This window comes from Archocentrus centrarchus, chromosome 5 (assembly GCF_007364275.1).
Source record: "Archocentrus centrarchus isolate MPI-CPG fArcCen1 chromosome 5, fArcCen1, whole genome shotgun sequence".
NCBI classification, from domain to species: domain Eukaryota; kingdom Metazoa; phylum Chordata; class Actinopteri; order Cichliformes; family Cichlidae; genus Archocentrus; species Archocentrus centrarchus.
This window is the reverse complement of record NC_044350.1, coordinates 29,768,409-29,796,143: the sequence shown is the minus strand read 5'-3', so window position 1 is coordinate 29,796,143 and position 27,735 is coordinate 29,768,409. Positions and strand designations below refer to the sequence as shown.

The 27,735-nt window shown below is 40.0% G+C and overlaps 1 protein-coding gene across 2 annotated transcripts; it reads right to left on the bottom strand.

Annotated features, from left to right (window-relative positions):
• Window positions 1-26,200, bottom strand: alpl (alkaline phosphatase, biomineralization associated). Of its 2 annotated transcripts, none has more exons than XM_030730391.1 (12): window positions 26,049-26,200; window positions 23,706-23,871; window positions 23,164-23,283; window positions 15,806-15,921; window positions 13,372-13,546; window positions 12,320-12,495; window positions 9,811-9,951; window positions 9,587-9,656; window positions 9,319-9,453; window positions 2,695-2,886; window positions 2,489-2,608; window positions 1-1,332 (listed from the first exon to the last, which is right to left on the bottom strand). In XM_030730391.1, exons 2-12 carry the CDS (start codon window positions 23,776-23,778, stop codon window positions 1,067-1,069), a joined length of 1,584 nt encoding a protein of 527 aa, XP_030586251.1. In that variant the 5' UTR covers window positions 23,779-23,871; window positions 26,049-26,200; the 3' UTR covers window positions 1-1,066. The 2 variants fall into 2 exon arrangements, with proteins under 2 accessions (XP_030586251.1, XP_030586252.1); XM_030730392.1 differs by lacking the exon at window positions 26,049-26,200 and adding an exon at window positions 25,012-25,299.
• Between the last annotated feature and the right edge of the window lie 1,535 nt (window positions 26,201-27,735).

The window sequence follows — 27,735 nt, the reverse complement described above, 5'->3', positions numbered from 1 at the left end:
AACAGTAAATTAATTTTATTGGAAATTATGACATGGTACCCCAGCAGGCCTAAAGGAGTCATTATGAGTCCTGATATTGAGAATGTACTAGTAATAGCATGAGAGCTTTATTTCATACCCGCTTAGACTAAACCTCCATGTTCATGCTTCAGCCAACATGAGCCCTCTGTTTTCCCAGTGACCGCACGATGCCAAGAAATTAGTGGCTTCAGTCCACTCGCATTCCACACAGTCCACAACACAGCAGATGGAAAAGTACAACTTACACGCATTACAACCTAAAAAGGATATTCACTGCGTGATTTATCTGCACAGACGTGAGACAAAACATTTGATGCATTTTGCATGGAAGAATGCAGGGGGATAAAATTAATTTGGATTTTTTTTTAAATTATGTAACACCAAAACTAATAACAAGATTATCAGAAAAAAGACACATTTCATTTATTGAATTTGAGATTTTACAACTTGTATTTGGACAGAACCACAGGTTGGATTTTTTTTTTTTTTTTTTTTTTTTTTTTGCAAATATGCAAAAAAAGATGTGTGACAAAAAAAACAATTATATTTCAATGTATTGTCAATTATACATTCATTTGCCTCTAGTGGCAAAAAATATTCTTCAAATTGCTTGTGAGGTAGACTCTGTTAAATGCACATTTAAAATATGAAACAAATTCAAACATTTGCAAATTCAATCTATTTAAACAGAGACGGTATGCTTTAAAAAAGGACAGCAAACAGGTCCCAAAATCCTTAATTAACAACTGTTCAACAGACAAATCACAATTTAAGTCTTGTAATTTACAGTGACCACAGCCACAGCATCCTTTTTGCAGTGCATCAGAGTAGATCGATTTGTTATCTATTATTTTGAATAGACCAAAACTGATATACTTAGGCTTTTGTCAGTTAATTATTGTAACAATAAAAGTGTCTAAAAGTGGTCCCATATTTAAAATAGTGAAAAGAGAAAAAAAAAAAACATTAAGCAATATCATCAAATTAAAATCTTAAAATGTATGACTGGTTAAAATGGGTGCATTAACAGGGTGAGGTGTCTGGGTCAGCACAAAAGTCGAGTGGCTGAGAGAACGGTTGCAATAATGGAGAAAGCTGGCTGCAATCCAGCTGTCCCGCTGGATGGCATACAGTGTTCCCTGTTCTGGCTGATACAGGCTGCATATGCCATTACGTGGGGGATGTAGTTCTGCTCGTGGACTCCATGTAGAAGGTGAGCCAGGGGACCTTTAGCAAACACCGCCACATCATCTCCTCCATGAGTCTCCAAGTTCAGGGGTACAGCTGCCTGGGCCTGGTAGTTGTTTGCCTCTGAAAGGAAGGAACAGGGAGAAAAGATGCAGACATTTTTAATTCACAAGGGGTATGGTTGGAATTAACTCCCAGCCATAACTCTCCATGTTTCACTTTTATCACCCATGTGAGTGCTGAAGTCCCCCAGTAGCACAGTAGAGTCCCTAGCTAGGATGCCTTCCAGTACCCCAACCAAGGACACCAAGAAGGCCAGGTACTGTGAGCTGGTGTTCAGTGTGTAAGTGTTAACAACAGACAGTACCTGCTATCCAAACCAAATGCACAGGGACAAGCCCAACATACACCTTCCAAGGGTAGGGACGCAAATATACCCACCCTACACGGCCCCTCTCGCTGTGGGGGACTCCAGAGTGGAATAAAGTGTAGCCCCTCCTCTCCATTAGACCATAACCTGCACTGTTCATTGAGGTAAGCCCAACTATATCTAACGGTTAGATATAGATATAAATTTCAAAAGAGTCACTTAGGAATAAGGGAGGAATGGGATTAGAGGTAAACATTGATGTTCAGTATTTCTTGAACATTTTGAAAATTCAGAAAAAAATCAAAAAAAGTAAAACATCCCAAATCCATCTCTCCTATTTTGCAGAGCCTTATCCAAAGAGTAATTGTGCCAAGTTTCAGAAGATTTAAATGCTGGACGGATTGACACGGAGCTAAATAAAAAGCTCAACTTTTGTCTTGTCTGTCCACAGAATATTTTCCCAAAACTCTTGAGGATCATCAAGATGTTTTTTGGCAAATGCAACCCGAGCATTTTTTGTTCTTTTTTGGTCAGCAGTGGTTTTTAAAACTCTCCCATGGATGCCATTTTTGCCCAGTTTCTTATTGTTGAATCATGAACACTGACCTTAGTTACTCCAGGCTCTCTTCTACCTGCTCCCTACTCTCACTACAGATCACAGTGTTGTCTGCAACCATCCTGGATGTCAACTATTTATACCGGCTTACAACCAGCACTAGGTTAGATTTTAACCGGTAAACACAAGCTTGGGCTAATTCATCACCAGGGAGGTGGCATTCCATTTACTTAAAGCCAGTTTAAATAGCCAAGGATTGGACTGTCACGGTCTCTGCCTTTGACCACTGCCCAAATCGCAATCACTGTATTATTATTATTCTGAAGCAGTGTGGATAAAATGTTTTTACTTACGATAGTCAACAGTAGAGACGTTCTCCCTCGCACCATTGATAACTTTGTAACCTGGTCCATTTCCATACAAAATGGAGGTGAACGGCTTTTGATCAACATCACTCAACATGGGAGCCAGACCTGTGGAAGAATCAGATTTAACACGAAGAACTACGAGTTCTCCACTTGAGGTATACAGCATCATTTACATGCTTGTCATTACATACCAAATATTGTATTTCCTCGAGGTGTGTAGCCTCCAAAGCTGAATACGTGAGAATGGTCAGCAGTTACTATGGTGAGTGTATCATGTGTGCTGGTCAAGAGACCTGCCCGGCCAATAGCCCGGTCCATTTCCACAGCTTCATGCAGAGCCTGCTTGGCCTTGCCCTCATGGTGTCCGTGGTCAATTCGTCCTCCTGGCAGAGGGGTAAACATTTAGAGTTAGGCTAACATGACCTTAGAGCGGTTTGTTTGGACATGTAATTCAACCAGATGTTTGTACAAAAAATGCCAAAGCAGTTGCTTTAGGAATGATAAAAGGCAGCCTGAGAGAGACTTTCAAACTCTGTTTATTTTCTCAGCTCAATAAATGTGGCCAGTTGCTGTATAAACTGAATAAATCTGGCTGAAGATACTGTATCAAATGACTCTCCGACATTGCTGTCATTATAAAGATATGGAGCTACATATTTCAGATGCTCTACATGGTAAGAACACATCTTAATGCAAGCTAACCACATGTGGCAAAAGTATAAACATTTGTCACTTAAGTAGAGGTATAAATGCGTGTGTTAAAAACCACTCTGGTAAAAGTTGAAGTCTGAAAGGCACTCAATGTATGAAAGTAAAAAGTAACACTTTGGAGGGCATTTCTACTAGCTATTTTGTGCAAAGCTAACAGAGCCTCATATCAGTATCATAATGAAATAATATTAATACACAGGAATATAAATTTTATTCTAATAAATGTGTTCAGCTTGAATATCTGTTATGCAGAACACAAACAGAGAAAAACAAGGATAAGTGAGATGAGTGACTACCTCACACCTACAGAGAAAAAATGTGTACAGTCGGGGGTTAAAGTGGGATTCAGCAGGTGTGGGAACCCTTGGTTGTAGTGATGGACTTTGGGGAAAAGAATCACTTAGAAATAAGTAACGCTAATTTTTTTTTTTTTTTTTGTGAGCTCCAGTAGATTTTGTGAGGAGGCTGTGATCTGCTGCCCTGTGCTGCTGCTATTTGTGGATTTACACTGAATTTAACAAGATAAAAAAAAAAGGTGCTCCATGAGCTATCCCAGCTGATTTCCAGGCCCTGGAAAGTATCTACTCAGCATCATCAGATTAAATTCAAATTGATCTCGGCTACATTGCCTAACACTGACCATGAACACCACTGCTTCTCTGCACCAGTGCAACACAGAGCATTGCTTTGTCCAGTATATCCACCATCCCTCCTCTGCACATGTCCAAACCATGTCACCCTGATCTCTCTGACTTTGTCTCCAAATTACTCAACCTGAGCTGTCCCTCTTAGCATCTTTAGCTCTGTCACCTCCAGCTCTTTTTGTTAGTGCCACCGTCTCCAAACCAATACCTGTAGCAAGTTTTAAAAGATTCAACCAATAAATAAGGGAGAAGCAGTCACTAAAGTTAAACATGACTGTAATGTTTATCTTCAAAATTTCAAAAATTTGTACAAAAAAAAACAAACTGTCTGAAGGATTTTGTAGAGCTTTACACACTGAATGCTCATACCAAGTTTCAAAAGAGTCGCTTGGGAACAAGGGAGGAATGGGATTAGAGGGAAACATCGATGTTCACTATTTCTTGAAAATTTTGAAAATTCAGAAAAAAATCAAAAGAGTAAAACATCTATTTTTGTAGAGCCTTACCCAAAGAGTATTTGTGCATTAGTCCAGAGAGATTTCTGGATGTCAACTATTTATCCCAGCTTACAGCCAGCACTAGGAGTACAGTGGCCCCTGAGTACTGTGTTATCAATGATTCACAAATTATATATTTTTGCCTATTTCATCTTGTCATGTGTGATAAGCAAGGGTGATGCAATAGGACCAATAGGACTGTCTTGCATGTTATTGTTCTACTTCATTTAGGTTCAAATCAGTTTAACAGGAAATAATAACTCCCTCCAAATGTCTTAAAGTAATGAAAATGTAGAACAGAAAAATAAATACTCAAGTAGAGCAGAGATACCTGAACATTCCTACTTAAATGCAGCGATAAGGTATTTATACGTTGTTACTGCGTGCCTCTGATGCTAACCCCTTCATTTTATCTGACAAACATGTACACATGTATCCACACCAGACTTTCTCTTCCTACTGTATTTAATATCTCGCCCAGAAGTGTTAATTTTGACAGCAAATTTTGATTTTGTTTTAGTCATAGTCTTTTGACAAAAATGTAATTTAGTTTTAGTCATAATTTAGTCATCTGAATAGTTTTAGTTTTAGTCTAGTTTTAGTCAACGAAATTATCATAAGAATACAGTCGACTAAATCTACAGTGGATTTAGTGACTAAAATATAAAGGGTGTAAAATGTAAATGCTTTTTCTTCAGTTCCCTTGAATTAGTCATTATACACACTTAAACACAATTAAACATTTATTAAAAATTATGGATTATTATTAATAAAATTAACATTAGCGTTTCACCTGCTTCCCACACACCTGATCATTAACACCACCTTACTGAGATAATCCGAGCGTTTTACAGCAGGACGCTCTGAAAGGTACAGGGCAGTGTTCAGGACTAAGATTAGGAAAGGCTAATCCACCGCGGTGTGGAGATTTGCTCTAAACACAAACGCTGAACTGGGAAAAACACTTTACCCTGCATGACATTAAAATGCTGACCTTTGCATGGAGATCTGGGTGACTGGTTTGCAGATGTCGTTTAATATTTGTCATGTTTTTACCCGAGATAGTCGCTCCACATGGTTTACACATCGTTTTGTTTGTCACAACGTCAAAGGACAAATGTGTCCATACATCGGCTCTTCTCCTTCTCCCTGCTGACATTGTTTACATAACTTAGTTCTATCGGAAGTAACGACCAATCACAGGATAGTTTGATCTTCCCGGGTTTAGAGCAAATTTGTGCAACTGTGCGTTTGATTGGATGTTTTCCTAACTTGTCCCGCCCTGTCACAAAATTAAATCAGTTCTGAATAAATAAGTTCAAGCATTTTTGCCATCGTTTTTATCCTTTTAGGTAGTTTTAATTTAGTTATCATTATCATTTTGTTTTCGTCATGAAAAAAAGGGTCATTGACGAAAACTATGACAAAAATATTTCATCAACAAAATTAACACTGGCGCCCAGAATATATTCTCAGTACATAATGAGAAGATGAAAATAATGCAAAAATTTATCAACCACTTCTGTCCTGCCTCTGAGTCTTTGATTGGTTGATTGTCTTTAATGTAAGATGGCTTATGATTTATTTATCAGTTCCTAGCAAATGTTATTAAACATTATATATGTTATTGCATATTTTTTTTAAGTTTGCAGAGTGTCAACTACGAAGGAAAAATTATGTGAAAAAAGCAAGATATATATATATATATATATATATGCATATGCGGCTTATGTCAGTTGTGCTTATGTGTTTGACCTATTAATGAAATTCAGTGCTCTGTGGTGAATTTTTAAGGTCAGCTTCTAACACCCAATTGTATTAAAAAAAGAGACTTAAATAGTTTGTGATTTTTAATAGAAATGGTGAAATGCTGTTTCCATGGGAACACACATCAGTCTCATAGCTAATAAAAAAAAAAAAAAAGAAAAGGCTTCTGGCTGAAGGACAATCTCACTGAACACAGTACACCCTGCTCTTTCTGCCAACTGTCACTCACACTTTTCCAGGTTGATACTGGCACAGGGTCTGTGTGACCACAACACAACCACATCATGGCTTCAAGAAGAAAGCCAGTGGATCAAATATGTAAAGCCCCTTTAAGAGTTTAACATAACCATCAACTTCATACCACCTTCAGTTCTCATTACAGAAAACTTGGGCTCACTAAAGTGATGGTATACAGTTTCATGATGAACAAACCAAAGCTAGTGTGGGATAACAAAGCAGACAAACAGACTGAAGCTGCTGAATTCTGTTCTGCCTGTTTTGCCTTGTGAAATGAGCCAATAAAAGACAGACACTTCTTCTGAAATCTCATAGCATGCTCTGAATTCTCTCTTTTTTTTAAGCCTGTCATGTCTGGCAGTTTTCGCAATCAGAATGATGATCTGAATGCACTGGTGTACCAAACACATTTGATTTTACAAGAGCAGCTCTATAAGTGTTCTATAGGCTACACTTGTTAATGTTTGTATTTTTATTTTTATTTTTATTTTATTTATTCATGCCAGGGCTGACAGGCAGGAAGGAAGGGATAAAAAGAGGGATAAAGAGAAAGAGAGAAGGAAAGAAAATTTTATTTAATTTAATTTGAAAAAAAGAGAAGAAAACAGAAAAATAGATACAGAAACATAGATACACAAACACACATATTCCCATGTCTATACACATGCAAACACACATACACACAATCTAGCTGTGGTTTGTAGTAATGTGTGTGCGTGTGCACCTCTGTCATGGAACGTACGTAATGAGGGCAAGAAGTCGCAACCACGCCCCTCAGGATCCAGAGGCAAGCAGGGAAAGACCCAGGGGACCTGGGCAATCCACGGCCCACCAGGAGCCCAGAAGACGTGAGGCCATACATCCCAATGGCAACCGTACGCACACCCCAGAGGAGGAAGGAGGGAGACCCCAGACGGAGCCCCCATGGTCAAAGGGCAAGAGCCCAGAGAGCCAGAGGCAATGAGCAGCCAACCCCCTCGGGTAGGCCGGCCCCCCCAGCACGAGCTGGGAATCGCCCGACACCCAGTGTGGGAAGACCCGCCCACCCCCTCCTCCCACTCAAAGTGGTTGAGGTGATGTGTTGGGTGTATGCGAGTGTATGTAGTGGGAGGAGTGTGTATGACTGTGTGAAAGCTACAGTGCTATTAAAATTGGAGGGACAGATATAACATGAGCACTGAGCAACAGCGTCCATCCACACCACCCTCCAATGCCCTCAATGTCTAAGATGTAAATAAAATTGAGGGGTAGGCAACAGTGAACAAATAAGTGGGGCCACCTCAACAGCAACCGCGTGACACACCTGCCCCCAAGGCACTATGTGTACTATGATGGCAGCACAGTGGCGCAGTGGTTAGCACTGGAAGGTCTGGGTTCGATTCCACCTTGGAACCCTCTCTCTGTGTGGAGTGTGAATGTTCTCTCTCTGCTTGCATCATGCGGCACAGCGAGCAGAGCCAAGGGAGTAGCCCTACTAACTGCGGCAGAACCCAGCTCTTTTAAGCACATACTATTGGATGTTGGATACAGGTTTTGATTTTCAGGTTCCATGGCTACAGCAGTAAACCACAAACAAATTTGGTTAATCAGCAGCTGTAGTTCATTGACTAAACTTTATTTTCATTTTGGAACTGTCACATTAGACCTGTGTAAGCCAATAGCACTAATGTACTCAGTTCTTAAAAGTACAAAATCATGCCAGCGCAGTGTAGCATATGTTGCATCTGTGTTAAATTAGAGCATCTATGATGTGGATTTATTAAGAAGTGACCTCTCATCACCCACTCTTCGTCTCTCCCCCTCATCTGTTGGCTTGAGGCTACATTAGCTACAACATAACAAAATGTCCAACCAGAGAGTTGGCAGTGGAGTTACAAAAAAGTTATCTGCACGATGGGCAGACAGAAAGAAAAAAACTAACATGCCTTTTTATTTTTGCACATTTCTGCTACAGTCAGCTGAAGTTTGTTATGCAGGGAGAAAAAAAATGGTGGAGCAATTGACAACTTTTGAGGTGTGGATATATGAACATTATGTTTGTTTTAATTGCACACAAGGCACAATAGTAAAGTGGAAATTGCGCCCAGGATCCTAGCAAAAAAATGTGAGTGATGTTAGAGCTCAGTGTCTGCAGACCCCAGCCAAGCAGCCAGACTCTGAACTTCAACAGGTAACAATAGCAGAGATGAACAGAATCATGGTAATTATGTCACAATGCATTTGAGAACATGTTATGGAATAACACAAAAGTAATGTAACAAGTAGTGTAACAAATGACTTTCTCCAGTGAGTAATTAAGTAATGTAGTGCATTAACTTTAAGAAAAGTAACAAGTAATGTTAAATACATAACTTTTATCAAGTAATGACCCCTACACTGGTCATAAAGACCAAAATCTATACAGTACTGCAATAACAAGGTGTACCACATCTAAAGGATCTTCACTACCAAAATCTGTAACATCTCTTATTAAAAACTCTGATTGCTGCTGAATTTTAAATGGAGTCAGGCTCAAATGTAGATCCTTTAAAATTCATGATGCTTGGTGTTACAAATAGTCTAAGATAAGAAAAACTATATAACAGCAATAGTTCTTTACCTTGCAAAGAGTGCATATACAAGGCAGCAAAAGAAACAACAGCTTGATGCCTTTTCTGTCAGCTATAAAGGCACGAATTTGCTGAATTATAATATAAGCAAAACACTATTTTAACCTACAATCAAGACAATCTACTTTTTTACATTTTTAATAATAGCAAATGCTAATTAAAGTGCTTTACCGAGTGATCAGATTTTACTCTGACATCAGACCTTGCACTGTGAGACTTCAGCAAATAACATCCTTCAGAGCTCACATTCATCCTCCTTTATTGAGTAAAGAGGGGACGACTGAGAGGTCCGTTAAATCTTGGTGAAATTAGCATGAGAACAAAAACCATAACAGAAGCTACAAACTCACCCTCTACAAGCAGGTAAAATCCACTTGGGTTCTTCTTCAGGATCTTGATAGCCACATCCACCATCTCTGTCAGTGATGGATCAGAGTCAGTGTTCCTTTCCAAGTCATATGGCAGATCTTCAGGTTCAAAGAGACCTGGAACAGCAGAAGGCACAGTTCAATGAGTAACAAGACATTACACACAGAAAATAAGCCCAGAGTAAATGCAAACACGTATGGCTCTTTATTTACACTTCAATGAAAGTGTCATAATGAGACTTAGACTCACCCAGGAGGTAATCCACATTGTTAGGGTTTAGGGATAAGAGCTGCTTCTTGTTCCATACATAATGTCCTTTCTGCAAAAAAAAAAAAAAAAAAAAAAAAAGGTACAGAACAGTGTTGCCAACTGCAGTCACTTTGAACTTCAGAATAGGAAAATGCAATTAGGTAGATAAGGAGGAAGTGAGGAACCAAGGAGAGCGAAGAGGGGGAAAAAAGAGGGAAAATTACTTTATCCTTCATTCTTTCAGTCCACTCCTGCACCAGGTTTCTTCCATCTTTCCGTGTGCCGCTGTGCTTCAGCACATTAGGGTATTCTACATCCGACTGGTTCTTGGGGAACATATACTTCCTTCCTCCGCCCATAATCACCTGATAAAAAACACAGATTTAATCTTAATCACAGCTATTTAAGGACCGGATGAAAGCATATCCTGTGTTATACTGCTTGGTCGGTTCATTATCTGTACAGAGGCAGATGACTAGCTAGTGTCTGTGAATCATTAAGGTCAGTGCAACTAAGCCACTTGAAAATCAATTAAAGATGTGAGGGGATAATTGGAATAGTGGCATTTGTAGACATTTAATCAGCTAATTATTTCCTCACTTCAAACCATTAATTGCTTGGTTCATACACACAGTGCTTGTTCAGTGAAGCCATCAATTTGTTACTTGCTTTGTTCGACTAATGCTTAACAGAAGTAAGTGGTGCTATGAGAACTTTTAAGCGCACTTGGAGCTATCATTATCAAAAACAAGACCTTTATTTAACCATAAGTGAATTTCTTAAGATTAAGAACCTCTTTTGCGAGATTTTTCCTGGGCTGTCATAGGCTAACCCAGAAATTAGAGCTCCTGGAGAAAACTAAGGGAGAAGAGGCAAACTCCATGCAGCAAGGGCCTACCCAGGTCCATGCAGTGAGCCGCAAGCCAGAGTTTTCGGGATCCAAAAGGTGGCTTTCTTAGCCTGGCTAAATCACTGTGTTAAATGCTGAACAGAAGCAGGATATGTTCAGAGTTTCAGTTTAAAATAATCTCGAAGCACCACGTTTTCACTAATTCTTTTATTTACAGTATAGTTTAAGTCCCTGCTTGAGGAATACCTTTCATATATGCATTTTGTTAACCCGTACTAACAGCAGTGCAAACTGTGCTTAGCACTGTCACTGTCAATTTATATATATATTCAGGTGGATATGCTGTATCCTAATCTGCTGCAAAGTCTGTCTTTTTGCTGGAATTGCAGCTAATAGAGCACAGATTAGCCAACAGTGAAATATATTGGGCTATATTTCACCAAGAAGGTAATTCTGATGTGGCAACAAACTAAAGCAGTTTCCACATCTCCTTTATTGGGCTATGGGAGAGTGTCAGACCTGAACACAGCGGATAACTGTTACTGTTTAAGTGCATGCAGTTTAAAGTTTCAGAGCTCCAACATGCAGCTGTCATGTTAAAAATAAACAGAACACAACAATACATTAACTCGAGTTAATATATTTCTTGTCATGCTATGTAAGCTCGACACAGATTACCAGTTTAATGGCTTTCTGCAGCATTACTCTCGTCATATTTGCAGCAAGAGTGTTGAATTTTACTGTCAGATTTTTTTTTATGTTCTTTATAGATCTCTATCACCAGTTCCTCTGATAGTGTCTCTGATTGGAGTAGGCAGCGTTCAACTGATCCATTTTGTACAGAGGAGGAGTCGCACCAAAAGCCTCCTTTCATGTGAGAGCGCATAGATCCTGAAGCAGAAGGTCTGAGTTATACCAGACTTATCTTTGACTAGGGTTTTAGGTTTTGTCAAGCCAGCTAACATGAGGAAAGCCTCAATATGTTAAACTTGCTTCGCACTACATCCCTCCCAGTACTCCTCTCTTGCCCACCACTGCCACAGCACTCATTCCTGTCCGATAAACAAAGCTAAGCAAGATCCTACGACCTGCAGCTCTGTGGGCTGAGGGCATAGCAGTGCTTTGAAATAAAACCCAATGTTAGCATGCTAATCTGATCACAATAACAGTGAAAACATGCGTTGCTGTTGCATTACTCCTACTTACTGCAACACATGTTTTCATTTTAGCTGGGAATGCCGCAGCAGACACTTGTTTTCAATCATGTAAATAGCATAAATACTGCAAAAAATGTTGACAGAGACCGTAGGTTCACTCGCCACTGTGTTACCTCACTGGCCAATAAAGAAGCACTTCAGAGACATTTATTCAAATAAGTGTTACTCTACAAGTTTTAGACGGTATTGCTTCACTGGTGTGAATGCCATTTGTTTTGCAGATATTTGGCCATAGTAAAAACAAAGAACATTTTTTGGCTTGATGGCATTGAATAAATATTATCACTGATGTCTGCACCAGTTTACATGGTAATCTATTCAAAGGTTTTTTTTTAGGACATTCCACTATAAGCAATAAATGTGAACCTAACTAGAGGGAAAGTCAGGAAATCACCAAAGTCACAGTGAGTGTCTGTAATATGTTTCATGAGTAGTTAGAAAAACTGTATTTCAGAGTGGACTGCTACCATGGCTACAAAAGATACTGAATTTACTCGGTGTTAATTAAATAAGACAATGAAACCATCACAACTAAGAGTATGCAAAAATATGGGATTTCTGGATTTTTGTGCTTTAAAAATAGCAGTCTGGATACTGTAGCTGCTAATAACTTCCACAAATGGTCGATAAATTAATCTTCAGTTTTAATCTGTGCTTTTCGCTTACATCAATGTTGCGAATGTTTTCAAAGAGTTGCCTGGCGATATCCTTGCAGCCAGCTTTCAGCGCTTCTTCTGGCATCTCGTTGTCGGAGTACCAGTTTCGGTCCACACAGTGTGCGTAAGCAGCACTGGGAGTTGCATGGTTGACGCGCGTTGTGGTCACTATTCCCACTGACTTGCCTGTAACCAAACATGCAGATGGAAAAAAGACAGTCTTGGATAAGTAAATAACCTTTCAAGAAGAAATTTCCCTCTTTGTGTTCAGTATCTCCTTTCTGAGCAGCAGCAGAATAAATTACTGAGTCTGTTACTTTGTGTGTGCACTGGTGAGAACTGGAATATACTGGAAAAAAGGATCAATGGATTGACCAGTAAAGAAATTATTAATCACATGGGTGTAAAAAGCCATTGAGGTCCAACGGAAACACTTTTCCATTGTTATTTGCTTTGTGCAGGGTGTCGACCGCTGCCCGCAGAGTTCCCAGAGAAATGATTGGATTTCTTATTGTTTGTGACATGCGAACCCACACACATACACATCCTGACCCTCACTCACCCCTCAACTTATCCCCACTACTGCCATAGCGCTCATTCCTGTCACATCTGGCTCCTCTTCTGTGGTGCCTTTTATTGTTTGGTCTCTAAATTCTTGGGTTGCTCAACATTTGTCCTTCAAGTCTAAAAACCTGATTTTCCTTGTTAGGATACTTGGTAAAGGTATTTATTGTTGATGTTTTACAGATGCTGTTCTAGGTTGTTATTGTTACTGTATAATATTTACCATATTCAGTTAAAGCCATTTCAGGGAAGAGAGGAAAAAAAAATCCTCCCTTCTTTATTTTCTTTCCAGTCCAAATGTTAGGTTAATTGGTGATTCTACACTGGCTGTGGTTGTTAGTCAGTGTTTGCCTGTTTCTTTGTGTTAGCCCTGTGATGGACTGGCAACCTGTCTTGGATTTCCACAAACACACACCCACTGACCCTAACACTCAACATGGCTGGTTGGGCTTATTAACATAGTCTGCATTTTCTAAGGTTTATTTATTGGCACTCTACCTGCATCCTTGGCCCACTTGAGGATGGAGGTGACCTCATTGCCCTGTGTGGTGTTACACTGGGATCGGACAGCAGCTGCACTCACGCCCACTGTGCCCTCGTTGGCCTTAACCCCACAGAGGTAAGCCGTGGCTGTGCCAGCACTGTCTGGCACCTGTGCATTAGTGTTGTATGTCTGCAGGGACACAAGCCAAAGACATGCCGTGAGAATATGTGTTTATATGATCTAATTTCTTTAAACATAGCATTAACTGGACCAGTTCTGTTTTCCAAACAACAAAATCAAAACAAACTCTATATATAAAACAGAGTTTGTGGAATTCTAATGAGACTGAAAGACAATATTTGGTATGACCACCTTTATTCTTCAACACAGTCTGAACTCTCTTAGGTTAGCGTTCTTCTAATTTCATTAAGCAGTCTTCAGGCTTCTTGAAGGACATTCAAAGCTCTTCTTTGAACGTTGGCTGCATTTTTTCCATTCTCTGACAAGATGATCCCACACTGATCCAATAAATGCAACTGATAGTGTTCCATTATGTGTTTTTCTATCCAGTATAGGATCATTGTCATGCTGAAAAATGAAGCTGTTGCCAATATGATGCTTTCCAGATGGTATTGCATTAGTGGATCAAAATCTCATGGTACATTTCTGTGTTCATATTCACATTATTTTTGACAAGATCCCCAACAATACAGGTTAAACATGACAGAGCCTCCAGCAGGTTTTATACATTGCTGTAGACACTCACTGCTGTACCTCTCTCCTGACTGAAGATGATTTGAACCAAAAATGTCAAATCTGGATTCATCACTCCTGTTGCCACTGATTTTATCTGGCATACCTCAACCTTCTCCCTGTTTCCCTTCCTTAAGAATGGCTTCTTGACAGCTGCGCTTCCACTGACACCATTTCTGATGAGGCTTCACCAAACAGTAGATGGACCAACTGAAGGGCACACTGCACACAGTGCCGACATATGCCAAGTTTTCAGCTAATAGCTCTTTGGGAATCACCTTGTTGGTACAAAAGTGCAATTTTATGCCGTCAAACTGTGTTATAGTTGGTAATTTTTATAGATTCAGCTAAAGAAATTGGAACAAATCATGTGTTTTTGCAACAGGCAGCAAGTACCAAAGTGCCAAAAGATACAGTTTAAATTTTTTTGTTTGCTAAATAGCTCAGTGGCTTAAATAGTAATTCCTGAAAACAGTCAAGTACAAGGACGGACTGAAAATGAGTGAAAAAGCAGTCAAGGTCCAAAGAAAAACTTTGAATGTCCTTCAGAAAGCCTGAAGAATGATTGTTCAAGACCACTTTACAAATTACAAGAAAGTCTGGCTCCTTGGAAGTGAAGTATAAAGGAATGAGGGTTGGCTCAAGACTTTTGCACTTTTAACCCTTAAGAGGTCAAGTTATTTTAGCTACTATAACGGAATCACAAATGATCCCGTCAATAGATATTTTATACAGGAATACTTTTTTAAAAACCATGTCAGATATCCTAAAATGTTCTAAAGTAAAATAACGATGGTTTTCAATTATTTTTATGCAAGAAGGAGTTAACCAGTCTAATCTCCATCAACTGAGATATTTTAATTCACTGAGCATTAAGGGTCTGCCTCAAGGCTTCTGCAGCAGCAAAACTTTACAGTGCAATGCTTAGAACTGGAAAATGAAAATATGTCAAAAACAATCCTGTAAAAAGTAAAGTAGGAAACATTTAAACATTACAAATTACAGTTATTACAACGGCTCATGTAAATATACTTTCGAGTCATATATGACCCCACTTGGTCACTTGAAGTTGAAGCAAAAGGTGGCAGTTATTCTTATAATCATCATATCATAAAAAGCACAGAACCAGTAATTTACTGAGTAGAATCCATTGCTGTCTCACCTTCCTTTGGAAGCACTATGACTCCCACTGCCTACATAGGTCACAAATATATGGTAAGATCTTTAGAAAATGCTTCATAATTCCTATAATAAATACCCACTGCGGTTTTTAGAAAATGGTACTTAAAGAAAAATAAATATGAATGCACACTTGGTGCACTAGTGGGTGTTAATGCCAAACCCTGAAATGATCAGCTGACCAGCAGTCACAGCAGTTTCTTTCTCAGAGCTGCTTTTTTTAAAGCATCTCACAAAAATGGAGCTCCATGGTATTTGATACTAAAAGAAATACAGCATTTTCCCTTCCTTAACATTAAACTCAATAGTTTTTTCAATGAATTGTTGATGATTCATGAGGTATAGGTGAACAGGCTATTCTTGTTTTGTTTTGTTTTATCATATCTATAACATTACACACATTCAGTATGATGTGACACTCTGAACGACCTTGTTTCCGGTCACAGGCCTTTTCTGGAAATCATTGCTAGCCAGAGCACGATCGATGCAATGTGTCATAGGGCACTTTAGTCAGACCTTGGATAAAGATACAAAAGGGAACTTGTCCATTTCCAATTGTGTTTCTTCTCCGCTCTGTCCATTCAGCTGACCCTTCAGTATGCGAGCAGCCGTCACCGTAGGAACGCCCATCCCTAAACCGCAAAAAAGCACACTGAGTTTCTCGACTGATTTTCGACACAGCGGGGACAGAAAATAAAACCCTGTATAAATCAAAGATTAAAGAGTTCTTTGTACTCAGATTGCTGCACATGGACAGCTTTTGTTGAGCTTGGCATGCTAGAACAAATTGACTGCTGATAGGCAAAACATATTTTTTGGATTCACATTACTTCAAAGGCAGATACTAAAAGAAAAAGAGGGAGGAAAAAGAAACAACTGTCTGCAGCAGATACTTTTTAGGTTACAGAGATGAAGAAATCTTTTGTAGTTACAACAGGGAGAAATAATAGTACTCATTGTACACACTACTGTCCAGCAAATAGACACTACGCACTTTTTCAGACACCCTACTTAATGCGTTCCAGAGAGCTGTGCAGTGGCACCATACACTTAAACACTTAAACTGAAGAGGTACTGCAGTAAGATCGGAGCTGCTTTGATTACAGTCCAGCAATGTCTGCTATGTGCATCAGCACTGCAGTGCTTTTTGAGATACTTATTTCAGCATTGAATGCAGTTCTCGCAAGTGTTAATATTCCCCTGGGAATAGTAAGCACCTTGCATGCTATTGGGTGCATACTAAGATTTCAGGCACGCTAACAAATCTCACATGCTGTTTCACATACTAAACAGTTTGTGTAGAATTCAGAAACAACTCGTGACTTTATAGACTGCAAATGAAGATAGTCACAAGAAAATTTTTTACATGTTTTTGAATGTGGTCATGACTTTGTTTTTATATTTTCAGTTGGAAAATTGACACTCCAGCATAACAAACCATTGTCATAAACATCACACAGAGAGCAAAACAAATTGTTATGCTTTAGCCCTAGGTCTGGTTTTATTGGTTACTGGTGCTTGCCTTGTTACTTAACAGAGCCATGTAACGTGGTAAAGAGCACACAATGCTTGGGAAACATTAACTAGTTAGACAATCGTTCACTGTTGTCTCATTTCAGCTTTCTTATTCATTTTAATAAGTTCCCTGTTATTCTATAACTAGGCAAACATAACTGTGAATGCAGCAGCATGCAAGAATGTCATGGTGTGCATATAGAGCAAACAGAGAGCCTGAAAGCAGAGGCCCCGATGGAAGGATAAAAGTTTTTGTGCAACCAGCGAGCAACCCAGCACAAACGGAACCCCGGTGATCCAACGGCAGTACATTTGTTTTGTTTGCTGCTATTCATTCACCTCACGTTGGAAAACGTTTGAAAAATCTCATTCATCTTCTACTGCTCAACTGAATCCTCTATAATATCAATCAAGCTTGCGGTTCATTTTACCCTATCAAAGTGGTCAAGGCTCTGCACTGACACTTTGAGTCCTTGGTGATGAGCCTATTGAAAATCAAATCCTTTGCATTTCACTTTTTACTCACAGGTATTAATGTAACTTTATTAACATCTTCCCAGAAATCAGGATGCTAATTCAATTCAATTCAATTTTATTTATATAGCGCCAAATCACAACAAACTGTCGCCTCAAGGCGCTTTGTATTGTGGGTAAAGACCCTACAATAATACAGAGAAAACCCAACAGTCAAAACGACCCCCTATGAGCAAGCACTTGGCGACAGTGGAAAGGAAAAACTCCCTTTTAACAGGAAGAAACCTCCAGCAGAACCAGGCTCAGGGAGGGGCAGTCATCTGCCGCAACCGGTTGGGCTGAGGGGAGAGAAAGACATGCTGTGGAAGAGAGCCAGAGATTAATATCAATTAATGATTAAATGCAAAGCGGAGTATAAACAAAGTAAATAAGGTGAATGAGAAGAAACAGTGCATTATGTGAACCCCCCAGCAGACTAGGCCTATAGCAGCATAACTAAGGGATGGTTCAGGGTCACCTGATCCAGCCCTAACTATAAGCTTTATCATAAAGGAAAGTTTTAAGCCTAATCTTAAAAAATAGAGAGGGTGTCTGTCTCCCGAATCCAAGCTGGAAGCTGGTTCCACAGAAGAGGCGCCTGAAAGCTGAAGGCTCTGCCTCCCATTCTACTCTTAAGTATCCTAGGAACCACAAGTAAGCCAGCAGTCTGAGAGCGAAGTGCTCTGTTGGGGTGATATGGTACTATGAGGTCTTTGAGATAAGATGGTGCCTGATTATTCAAGACCTTGTATGTGAGGAGAAGAATTTTAAATTCTATTCTAGATTTAACAGGGAGCCAATGAAGAGAAGCCAATATGGGAGAAATCTGCTCTCTCTTTCTAGTCCCTGTCAGTACTCTAGCTGCAGCATTTTGGATCAGCTGAAAGCTTTTCAGGGAGCTTTTAGGACAGCCTGATAATAATGAATTACAATAATCCAGCCTAGAAGTAATAAATGCATGAATGAGCTTTTCAGCATCACTCTGAGAAAGGATGTTTCTAATTTTAGAAATATTGCGCAAATGCAAAAAAGCGGTCCTACATATTTGTTCAATATGTGCATTGAAGGACATATCCTGGTCAAAAATTACTCCAAGATTTCTCACAGTGTTACTGGAGGCCAAAGTAATGCCATCCAGAGTAAGTATCTGGTTAGACACCATGTTTCTAAGATTTGTGGGGCCGAGAACAAGAATTTCAGTTTTATCTGAATTTAGAAGCAGGAAATTAGAGGTCATCCAGGCCTTAATGTCTTTAAGACATTCCTGCAGTTTAACTAATTGATGTGTGTCATCTGGCTTCATTGATAGGTAAAGCTGAGTATCATCTGCATAACAATGAAAATTGATGCAGTGCTTTCTAATAATACTGCCTAAGGGAAGCATGTATAATGTAAATAAAATTGGTCCTAGCACAGAACCCTGTGGAACTCCATAGTTAACCTTAGTGTGTGAAGAAGACTCCCCATTTACATGAACAAATTGGAGTCTATGAGATAAATATGATTCAAACCACTGCAGTGCAGTACCTTTAATACCTATAGCAAGCTCTAATCTCTGTAATAAAATGTTATGGTCAACAGTATCAAAAGCTGCACTGAGGTCCAACAGGACAAGAACAGAGATGAGTCCACTGTCAGAGGCTCTAAGAAGATCATTGGTAACCTTCACTAATGCTGTTTCTGTACTGTGATGAATTCTGAAACCTGACTGAAACTCTTCAAATAAACCGTTCCTCTGCAGATGATCAGTTAGCTGTTTTACAACTACTCTTTCAAGAATCTCTGAGAGAAAAGGAAGGTTGGAGATTGGCCTATAATTAGCTAAGACAGCTGGGTCAAGAGATGGCTTATTAAGTAAAGGTTTAATTACAGCCACCTTGAAGGTCTGTGGTACATAGCCAACTAATAAAGACTGATTGATCATTTTTAAGATTGAAGCATCAATAATTGGAAAGACTTCTTTGAACAGTCTAGTAGGAATGGGATCTAACAAACATGTTGCTGGTTTGGAGGAAGTAACTATTGAAGTTAACTCTGAAAGATCAACTGGAGCAAAAGAGTCTAAACAAATACCAGCAGTGCTGAAAGCAGCCGAACATGAAGAATAATCTTTGAGATGGTTATGAATAATTTTTTCTCTAATGTCTAAAATTTTATTTGTAAAGAAATCCATGACGTCACTACTAGTTAACGTGAAAGGAATACTCGGCTCTACAGAGCTCTGACTCTTTGTCAGCCTGGCTACAGTGCTGAAAAGAAACCTGGGGTTGTTCTTATTTTCTTCAATTAATGATGAATAGTAAGATGTCCTAGCTTTACGGAGGGCTTTTTTATAGAGCAACAAACTCTTTTTCCAGGCTAAATGAGCATCTTCTAATTTAGTGAGACGCCATTCCCTCTCCAGCTTTCAGGTTATCTGCTTTAAGCTGTGCATTTGTGAATTATACCACGGAGTCAGGTACTTCTGATTTGAAGCTTTCCTTTTCAGAGGAGCCACAGTATCCAAAGTTATATGCAGTGAGGATGTAAAACTATTGACGAGATAATCGACCTCACTGGGAGCAGAGTTTAGGTAGCTGCTCTGCACTGTGTTGGCACATGGCAGTGAAGAGCATAACAATGAAGGAATTAGATCCTTAAACTTAGTTACAGCACTTTCAGAAAGACTTCTACTGTAATAAAACTTATTCCCCACTGCTGTGTAATCCATTAAAGTAAATGTAAATGTTACTAAGAAATGATCAGACAGGAGGGGGCTTTCGGGGAATACTGTTAAGTCTTCAGTTTCTATGCCATATGTTAGGACAAGATCCAGAGTATGATTAAAGTGGTGGGTGGGCTCCTTTACATTTTGAGAGAAGCCAATTGAATCTAACAATAGATTAAATGCAGTGTTGAGGCTGTCATTCTCAGCATCTACATGGATGTTAAAATCACCCACTATAATTATTTTATCTGAACTGAGCACTAAATAAGATAAAAAGTCTGAGAAATCAGACAGAAACTCTGAGTAAGGACCAGGTGGACGATAGATAATAACAAATAAAACAGGTTTTTGATTTTCCCAATTAGGAAACTAAGAGTCAGGCTTTCAAAAGAATGAAAACTTTGTCTGGGTCTTTGATTAATTAATAAGCTGGAATTGAAGATTGCAGCTAATCCTCCTCCTCGACCTGTGCTTCGAGCATTCTGACAGTTACTGTGACTCGGGGGTGTTGATTCATTTAAACTAACATATTCATCCTGCTGTAACCAGGTTTCTGTAAGGCAGAATAAATCAATACGTTGATCAATTATTAAATCATTTACTAATAGGGACTTGGAAGAGAGAGACCTAATGTTTAACAATCCACATTTAATTGTTTTATTTTTTGGTGCAGTTGATGAAGCTGTATTATTTATTGTTTTTGAATTTTTATGCTTAAATAGCTTTTTGCTGATTTTAGCTTTGGTTTTTGGTGGTCTGGGAGCAGGCACCGACTCTATGGGGATGGGGTTTTGGGGGGATGGCAGGAGGAGAGAAGCTGCAGAGAGGCGTGTAAGACTGCAACTCGGCTTCCTGGTCTCAACCCTGGGTAGTCAGTTTTTAGGAGGGTTAATAAATTTGGCCAGATTTCTAGAAATGAGAGCTGCTCCATCCAAAGTGGGATGGATGCCGTCTCTCCTAACAAGACCAGGTTTTCCCCAGAAACTTTGCCAATTATCTATGAAGCCCACGTCATTTTTTGGACACCACTCAGACAGCCAGCGATTCAAGGAGAACATGCGGCTAAACATGTCGCTCCTGGTCTGATTGGGGAGGGGCCCAGAGAAAACTACAGAGTCCGACATCGTTTTTGCAAAGTTACACACCGAGTCAATATTAATTTTAGTGACCTCCGATTGGCGTAACCGGGTGTCATTACTGCCGACGTGAATAACGATCTTACCAAATCTACGATTAGCCTTAGCCAGCAGTTTCAAGTTTCCATGAATGTCGCCTGCTCTGGCCCCTGGAAGACATTTGACTATGGTTGCTGGTGTCTCTAGCATTACGTTTCTCAAAACAGAGTCACCAATAACCAGAGTTTGTTCCTCGGCGGGTGTGTCGCCGAGTGGAGAAAAACGGTTAGAGACGTGAACAGGTTGGTGGTGTACCCGGGGCTGGGGACTTCAGGCAAGATGGCGATGTGGGCACACGTGTCATTCTGAGCTCCAGTCGTGCAGCCCTTAGCAAGTTTCATAGACCGGCCCTTGGCGCACCATTTTACCCGTAAGGTAGTGCCGAACATCCACGTCTCAAAGTAAGGGAATATAAGAGGTTTATGAAAGATGTCCGTCATTAATGAGAAAGATTTCCCCACTCTGACGACTGCTAACGCTACTAAGCTAAACATGCATAACTATGCAGCTGCCGCTCGTGTGGAAACACCGATGGAGATGTCAAAAAGTGCCACAGGTACAAGACGACAACTGAATGCGACTCCAACTAAACTTCCTCCTGCTAAAAAGCAAGCCACTGAGAGTGAGGTCTCTTTAGCTGCTGTCTTAGAAGCCATTAAAAGTTTGGATAGCAAGGTTGATGACTTTGGAAAGCGGCTGAAAGAAAACTCAGAATTGTTTACCTGCATCACACTACAAGTGGAGAAGAACACAGTTGGCATAGCTGACTGTAAATCTACTATGGAAAACCTTGAACAGAAGTTTGCTACAATTAATAAGGAAAATGCAGCTCTGAAAGAAAAACTTCTGGAGGCTGAAAGGTACAAGCGTCGATGGAACCTGAGGCTGTCGGGTCTCAAAGAGCAAGAAGGAGAAAATCTCAGGGAAAAGGCAGAACAGCTTCTTTCGAGAATCTTACCGCAATGGGCAGACCAGGTAGAAGATGTGATCGACACAATCCACCGAGTGGGGAAAAAAGAAGAGGGAAGGTCCCGTCAAGTTATCCTACAGTTCACCAGGAGGCGCCATCGAGACACAATCTGGAAGGTGACGAAGGATTCAGCGGTGTGCAAAGAACAAGGTCTCCGTTTTGCTCAGGATTTCATAAAAGAAGACCGGCTGGCACGAGACGAACTGTGGCCTAAGATTACAAAAGCCAGATCCCAGGGTAAGGTGGCCTTTTATAGAGGTCATGTTGCTGTAATCGATGGCAAGGTGATCAAAGCTTCTTCTCCCTTTTGAGACTTTAAATCATTCTGTTTATTGCATCTTTATTGCACCTGTTACATGGTTTAAAAACGAAAAAAAAAAAAAGAAAAAAAAAAAGTGTACCCGGGGCTTCTGCTTAGGACTACGCTTCCTCCTCACCGTCACCCAGCTGGCCTGTTTTCCCTGCTGCTCGGGATCTGCTGGGGGGGAGCTAACGGCGGCTAAGCTACCATGGTCCGCACCCGCTACAGGGGCCTGGCTAGATGTAGGATTTTCCAGGGTGCGGAGCCGAGTCTCCAGTTCAGAAAGCCTGGCCTCCAGAGCTATAAACAGACTACATTTATTACAAGTACCGTTACTGCAAAAGGAGGCCGAGGAGTAACTAAACATGTGACACCCAGAGCAGGAAAGTGCAGGAGAGACAGGAGAAGAAGCCATGCTGGTAGTGAGTCGGCTAAGGGCTAAGCTACTAGCTGAGCTAAGCTAGCGAATTTCTACAAACAAATAAAGTGAGTAATGTGAATTCAGCAAAGAGTATGCTATTTAAAGTAGGTGAAGATTACACTAAAATATGTTATTATCCAGATAAATCGAGTTATACAGATATAACAGCTAACAGACAGCAAAACACTGTGCTCAGAAACAGGAACAGGAAGTGATACAATACCGCAGTGAGAGCGGTATTGTATCACTTCTGTGATGAGGTCGCTGCTTACCATCACCAAGGAAGAGGATGAGATTCTTCGCTTTGTTTTTATTGAGCTGCTGCAGCGTCAAAGCGTTCTTCAGGGTTTGCTGGGCCCACGTGTTCCAAAACTTTGGATCTTTCTCTTCCTCTGTGTATCGCAATAAACAAGTCAGGTTATATTTGGATAGTTACAGGAATCAACAGATGGTTCCAGCTTCTCCAATGTGAATATTTGGGAGCTTCCTTATTCTCCCAAGATAGTCAACCAATTATCACCAATCTAGATAAAACAAATTTCCAGTTATTAATCCATTAATCAAAACAATAACCATCAGATTTAACATGAAGGTACTTGTTAGCGGCAACCTTAACTGCAGCCATGTTAAAGTCAAATGAAATTCATTTTCCGTGGCACCACTAAACCGAATACAGCTGCAGAGATATATTGATATGAGACCTTCTTTTTGGGGTTGTAAACTTCCCTCTGTGTGTTGGACACCTGCTGTCAAACTATAAACGGTTAGTTTCCAACGTTGTTCTTAGCAGCGGACGAAGAGCACAGTGACTTACCAGGAAACTGTGGTTTCCCCAAGCTCCCCAAAATCAGACAGGAGCAAATGATGAGCAGGGCTGTCATCTTCATGTTGTCGTCTCTGTGCGGCTGACGCGTTACTCTAGACAGTCATAAAATGCCACTTTGAGAAGCCGGGGAGGCCTGTCTGCCGTCGTCTCGCAGCTACAAGAGAATAAGGGCATAAACTAGTAATTTAGTATGTGTCATCCTGTCATACAATGGCTCTGACACACTGGTTTAATATTTATTTACAGCATGTTGATTTGACTAAGTGCACTTGTTTAATGCAAACTCTTCTGTGCCTAAAATGCTTCGTGAGGATAGGAGTTCATTTTTACACTGAACTTATGTTCTGCTTATTTTACTTGCTCGTTACAATAAAGAATCTCATCACATGCACAAACACAAGCTGATATAAGGCTGCCCTTTCAACATTAGGACACCCTTCTATAAGAATAAACTGCAGCGATAATCAGTGATCTTGTGTTCCTTTCTGTTACACAAGCATTCCCAGGAAAACAGGAAACTGGAAAAAAAAGAGGCTGCAGGGAGGGTGAGGTGACACAAGAGGAACTCAACCACCTGTTTTACTTTTGTCTAAGCTACTTAAATGAAAGATATGTTCGTGCAATATTCATACGACTCGCTCAAAAGTGCAGCTTTACCTCTTAAAGCAGGAAAAATAAAAGAAGAGCGCGGTAAAGTTAAGCTTGAGGCCTCACTGTGAATGTAAGTAGTCACAACAGGGGCCCTTATGGGTCCTGGCCAGTCAGGCTTTCAACTATAATTATCCACCCCCTCTTCTTTTCTTCTCCATGCTTATAGTCAAGGTCATTTTAATGGGATTGCACTCCATGGCACTGAGAGGTTTAAGAGCCATAACAAAGCCGATTAACACCAAATGATTGACTGGACATGTCCACTTTTGAATGAAAACCTCAATATTAATGCTTTTTGACACAAATATCTTAGGCTCATAATTGTTTTTGCGTGCATAGACAAAATATAACCATACAGTCATATCTGCAAGAAAGGGTAGAGCATTAATGGGTTAATCACTGCCCATTTTTCATTCCTGCATTGTTGTGTTGTAATGTGCTAACAGGCCTTCCCTGTTGGCCTGATAAAACTCCAAAATTCTTGTAGAGATCATCCCCTCCAAAAGCAAGCTCAAACAAGAATCTGTCCCAGGTTTCATCTGTTTCTCTAAGGAAGCAAGTCTGAAGCTGCCATCATAAATTAAAGAACATTTCAACACCTACCAGACAATAATAATCTAGTATTGACGCCAGTTAATTTTACCATTCCTCAGATGCAGCAGGCCAGAGGTAAGTAGCAGCTTCAAAACCGGCCAGGTCCACCCAGTGGCAGTGAACCAGCCAGTCTGCAGGTAAAGTAGCAGAGCAGAGCCATAACTGCCACCAGCAGGACTCCTGTCAGGGCAGTGGTCAGTATCGCATTGAATTCCACTTCAGTCATGGTGTCAAAAGACATTCAGATGCTCCAGTGTGTCCAAACTGGTGTCAGATGGTGTGAAGCTTCACATCTCTCAGCTCCGTCTTAAGCTGCTGTTGAAGCTTGATCCAGGTCACACGGGCACTTAAATGTGTCATTCCAGCAGGTAGCAGCGCCAAAGCATGGATTAGGCTTTTAATTCTACTCAGAAGTGAACGGCTGACAGATAGAAGCTATTACCTTCAAAATATTACATCAAAATATGGGGATCAGTGTTGTGGCAGGTTTTCAGACAGCAAAGATTGTGCTGTCGTCTCTGTCACCGCTTTGAACAGTCAACTTGTTTGGCTCCTCACACCAGGCTGCCTCATGCAACCTCTTCTATGCATGCAGAATAATTAACATTTCAGCTGCATTGCACACGCAAATTGAGACAAGTGCATTTCATTACAATCTCTATACATGAAAGGGTTAAAGAAATGCTCAGGCATCCACAACACGAACTTTTACAATATGTAACTTTCAGGGCTTTAAGGATTTTTTGCGATATTAAATCCTTTATTCATAAATGAAATGAAAGTGAAAATGACAGAAAACTGAGCGAGTCTCTCTGCAACAGATGAGCAAAAAAATATATATATATATATATTTTTTTTTTAATCCAGCACAGATCATTTTTACACGGCTTTACAGCAAGAATTAACTGACAGCAATATCACAGCAGATGGAGAGGGAAAAAATATATATTAAAAAAGAAAAAAGAAAAGGAAACGAGCTGAACACCCACATTGCAGCTTGTACTCCGGAAGCGTGGTTTCTCCGAACGCAACCTGTTAATGTGTAGAAAACAAGACAAAAAAAAAGTTAAATGTAGTTTTACTTACTGCAGGTGGCTTTGGTGGGCAAAAATTACATCCAAATGTGCGTGCAGCCCATTCAGTCCTTCCCCTTGAAACGTGTGTCCGGGTCGCTGCCTCCACGGTGCTTTTCAGAAGGCCACACTTGTTCGATTGAGGCTCCAGGATCGGAGAATAACGGTTTGTATCCCACGAGGGGGGGGGGGGGGGGGGGGGGGGGGGGGGGGGGGGGGCTAAAAAAAAAAAAAAAAAAAACCCTTAGAAATAACGATGCCCTGCCGCTGCTGTGGGAGCAAATGAACCGAGAGCGCCGCCTGCCTGTCGACCCAGGAGTTGGTTCAAGAAAAGAGCACAGTGACACAATTACAGCGTCTAGTATTCGTACTTAAGCAGCAATCAGGGATGTTTCCAGGGGAACCGACAACAAGGCAGGGGGTCCACAGGAAATAATATTTAATATTTAAATAAATCCAGTATAGAAAAGTGGTGGAGATAACACAATTTTCAATGAAAAGTGGCACTGCACAAGAGCCTGGAAATTGTTTTTGCAAAGTAGTGAAATAAGTAAATACTAAATACTACTGAATACAAGAAGAGATTTACTTCAGTAAAAATCATAGTGCTCCTTAATAGAACAAATGCTTAAGAATCATAATGTATGTGAACATATATTTGTGACTTCAACTTCATGGAGACTCATAATTGTCCCTGTGGGACATTATCACCAGTATGTGGGATGGAGGGTGAGGTAAAAATGCTGCGCAGTCCCACCCAGGGAGTGTTAATCACATTTAGGACATGAATGTCACAAAGTTAAAACATACTTCTTATAATCAAAGGCCATTTAGAATTTCAAAGTACATGAGAATTATTAGTAAAATGCTCAAGTATTAAGATAACAGTTGAAATGCAGGGATATCACCCTGACAGTACAATTATAAAACACTGGATCATTACTAATAGCATTCATTATATATAGTATAGACCAATGCCGTACTAGGCATGTGTCCTCGTGCCTATAGTGAGACTTTCAAATAGAGAAAATTACAAAGCATACGTTTATCAGCCACAGCATTAAATCCGGCTAATGCTATGTAGGTTTCCAAGCAGTGTATTACAGTATAATAGAACAGCCAATGTTATTCACTTGTGTGTGGTTTTGGGGTTGTGCGTGATAGATGTAAAAAAAAAAAAAAAAAAAAAAAAATCAGACAAAACAGCACAAAACTATAATGCAAATAAAAACAAAACAATTAGTAACCTTTAAAATGACCATAACCCCCTCAAAAAGCACCAGAATATGTGAATATAGTCTGTAGAGTTAAAACTTAAAGTTGAGTAAATAAATAAAAAAATATAGTGGCAAAATATCGCAGTGATTTAGCGTTACTAGCAGTAACTGGTAACTGCAGCCTGTGAGCTTTTTGCTGTTTACTGTGACCTCCTTTGGGTGTCGCTGTTAAACCTGCTTCTTCAGTCATGGTTTGCACTTCAACATCAACATCCTTCAAACCCGTTACCTTGTTAGCGCTGAGTGTCTCAACCCGTCATTATTTAAAATATAAATAATTTTGCTATAATAATAGCCCCCCCCCCCCCCCCCCCCCCCCCCCAAGTAAATGTTAATTTTAAAAATTAAAAATTTCTCATGGGAATTTTGAAATTAAGGGCGTCAGAGAGACAAACACATTTTGGTGCTTGTATGCATTTTTGA

What these genes read in the sequence shown, in the direction of transcription:
- alpl (XM_030730391.1), bottom strand. Translation starts at nt 23,778, where the DNA reads ATGAAGATGACAGCCCTGCTCATCATTTGCTCCTGTCTGATTTTGGGG. An exon ending in AAAACATTCGCAACATTGAT is followed by an intron (nt 9,952 to 12,319) that starts GTAAGCGAAAAG and finishes GTTTTTTATCAG; the next exon opens with GTGATTATGGGCGGAGGAAG. An exon ending in CGTCTCTACTGTTGACTATC is followed by an intron (nt 1,333 to 2,488) that starts GTAAGTAAAAAC and finishes CCTTCCTTTCAG; the next exon opens with AGGCAAACAACTACCAGGCC.